A 2,753-nucleotide genomic window follows, 5' to 3' on the forward strand; every position below is an offset into this window, starting at 1 on the left:
TATTGCTTACACTGCCCAATGAGATTCCAGGGCTTCTACCAAATCTTTTTCAGTCCCAACGATTTTTCAATACGATATCCTGTATTTTTGCTACGATTTTAGGCTTTACTGGTGTTTTTGGACGTACTTGACGTGGATTGTCTTCAAAGCTTGTACGACTTACTTTTTACTGTACTAATTGAAGGCGAAGAGTCGATACTAAATGGCTTGTAAACAAAAAATAAATTGATAGATTGAAATTAAACTTACGTTCATATGATCATAACGTTCATAACAACATAACAAAAACAAAGGTTATCAGCTACGGCCTCTGTTATGGAAGCTCACAACTTTTTGAACAACCCAGTAACTACGTAGGAATGTGTCAATCAGATGGTGGTCTCTGGATATCTGGTCCGGCTCAGTGTTTCAGACGACGGAAAAATGCCACCATAAATGCTGACTCACAATGAACAACACTTCAATCATCTTCGTTTTTGTTTTAATCTTCGAAGAACGGGACCGGGCCATATTTATAATCATCGTCGTTGCTTCCCGAAAATTACCCGAAGTCGGCCGCGACAACGGCGCCACACTCCAAGGACACACATTCATATGCAACATTAACGCCAACGCAATCATCGCGGGCGGCGATCAAACACATACACGCCGTCTTTTGCCGTCCTCCAGAATCGAGACCGAAGATTGCCTGGAGTTTAGTTTTTGCCCGTTGGTTCCCCGAATTGGTCGCAAATCATCTTCGCGCAGCAGCAGCAAAGTCCAAGTCAAGTCTAGAGTTTCATCCCCGATCGCGGCCATCATGGAGATCAGCCTACTGACGCTGGGGCTGGTGGTGGGCGCCCTGGTGATGGCGTACCGGTTTTTCACCAAAAACTACTTCTATTTCGCGAACAAGCCCATACAGTTTCTGAAGCCCTCGTTCCCGTTCGGTAACCAGGGTGCGCTGATGATGGGGAAGGTCACAATATTCCAGCACGGCCGCGTGTTGTACGAAGCGTTCCCCAATGCCAGGTAATAGTCGCCACGCTGTCCAGCAGCGTCTTTGTCAACTTATCACCTTACCGCCGCAGAGTCTTCGGCATGTTCCACCTCCGCCAGCCGGTATACTTAGTGCGGGATCCGGAAATGATCAAACAAATAACGGTAAAGGATTTCGACCATTTTGTCGACCACATGGCCACCGGTTTGGACGATAACACTAACGAGGAGATGTTGCTGCCGAATTCGCTCATCTCACTGCGTGGCCAGAAGTGGCGAGATATGCGGGCCACCCTCAGCCCGGCGTTCACCGGCAGCAAGATGCGCATCATGTTCGGTCTGATCGCCGAGTGTGCTCACTCAATGATGGCCCACTTCTGCGAGGAAGAAACCAAGGCACGAGCCAACGGCCACGCTGGGCTACAGCTGGAGATGAAGGACGTGATGAGCCGGTTCGCTAATGACGTCATCGGGACGGCCGCGTTCGGCATCAAGGTGGACTCGTTCCGTGATCCGCAGAACGAGTTCATCAGCATGGCCCGCTCGATCACGAACCAGGAGAACCTGTGGAAGGCGGTGAAGCTACTCGGCTTTACCTTCTTCCCGAAGCTAATGTCCCGGCTGAATATCGACTTCCTGTCGAAGGAGGAAGATCGGTTCTTCCGCGGGACCATCACGGAGACGATGCGCGTGCGCGACGAACAGCAGATCTTCCGGCCGGACATGATCGAGCTGCTGATGCAGGCGAAAAAGGGCAGCCTCAAGCACCAGCAGGCGGACGAGCCGCAGGTGGCGGCGGAAGGATTTGCGACGGTCGAGGAGTCGCAGATTGGCCGCCGGGCCCATGATCGCCGCTGGACCGACAGCGAGCTAGTGGCGCAGGCTTTCATTTTCTTCTTCGCAGGCTACGAAACCATCTCCTGGACTATTTCGTTCGCCCTGTACGAGCTGGCGATCGCCGAGGACATCCAGCAGAAGTTGTTCCTAGAGCTGAGGGAAGCGGAATCATCGCTGGGCGACGGAGGTGAGGATATTTCCTACGAAAAGTTACAATCCCTACGCTACCTGGACATGGTCGTGTCGGAGACGCTACGCAAGTGGCCCATCGGCACGCTCCTGAACCGGGAGTGCGTGCGGGACTACGAGTACGACGATGGCAACGGAACCAAGTTCACCATCGAGAAGGGTATGGCGGTGTTCATCTCCGTCATCGGTATGCACTTCGATCCGAAGTACTACACCGATCCGGAGCGATTCGATCCGGAGCGGTTCAGCGAGGAGAACCGCAAAAACATCCAGCCCGGCACTTACATACCGTTCGGTGTTGGACCCCGGAACTGCATCGGTACGTAGACCTGTGCCGAACCGGTGCTAGATGTTTCTGTACCGAAAGGGTTCGTATCCTTTGTTTTTAATCGCTCCCACAGGATCCCGATTCGCGCTGATGGAAGTGAAGGCAGTCCTGTACTATCTGCTAAAGCAGTTCCGGGTGGTTCCGTGTGCCAGGACGCAGATTCCTTTGCAGTTGAAAAAGTCGGCCACACAGTTTGCCACCGAACATGGCGTATGGCTTGAGTTCCAGTCCCGAGCGTCGTGAAGACGAACAAATAGAATCTTAGTAACCGTCAGAAGAAGTATCTATCTTTATCACCAAGTTAGGATTTTAGAAGATAATCAGACAATAAAGGAACCCACACACATAATGACCACAACCCACTGGCTCTTCTTTAATGCCGGATGCGCGGTTTGCGTTTACCGGCGTAGAATAATTATAC

General features: G+C 51.7%; 1 protein-coding gene across 1 annotated transcript; it reads left to right on the top strand.

Annotated features, from left to right (window-relative positions):
* The first annotated feature begins 799 nt into the window (after positions 1–799).
* Positions 800–2,677, top strand: LOC131214471 (probable cytochrome P450 9f2). The gene is made up of 3 exons (XM_058208839.1): positions 800–1,011; positions 1,071–2,323; positions 2,406–2,677. Exons 1-3 carry the CDS (start codon positions 800–802, stop codon positions 2,573–2,575), a joined length of 1,635 nt encoding a protein of 544 aa, XP_058064822.1. The 3' UTR covers positions 2,576–2,677.
* Positions 2,678–2,753: the final 76 nt, after the last annotated feature.

The sequence above is a fragment of the Anopheles bellator genome, unplaced genomic scaffold (genome assembly GCF_943735745.2).
Source record: "Anopheles bellator unplaced genomic scaffold, idAnoBellAS_SP24_06.2 scaffold01017_ctg1, whole genome shotgun sequence".
In the NCBI taxonomy this organism is placed as follows: domain Eukaryota; kingdom Metazoa; phylum Arthropoda; class Insecta; order Diptera; family Culicidae; genus Anopheles; species Anopheles bellator.

Excerpts from the sequence above, each read along its gene's own strand:
- LOC131214471 (XM_058208839.1), top strand. The coding sequence starts at position 800 with ATGGAGATCAGCCTACTGACGCTGGGGCTGGTGGTGGGCGCCCTGGTG. Across the intron at positions 1,012-1,070 it reads GAAGCGTTCCCCAATGCCAG|AGTCTTCGGCATGTTCCACC; the intron begins GTAATAGTCGCC and ends TTACCGCCGCAG. Across the intron at positions 2,324-2,405 it reads TGGACCCCGGAACTGCATCG|GATCCCGATTCGCGCTGATG; the intron begins GTACGTAGACCT and ends TCGCTCCCACAG.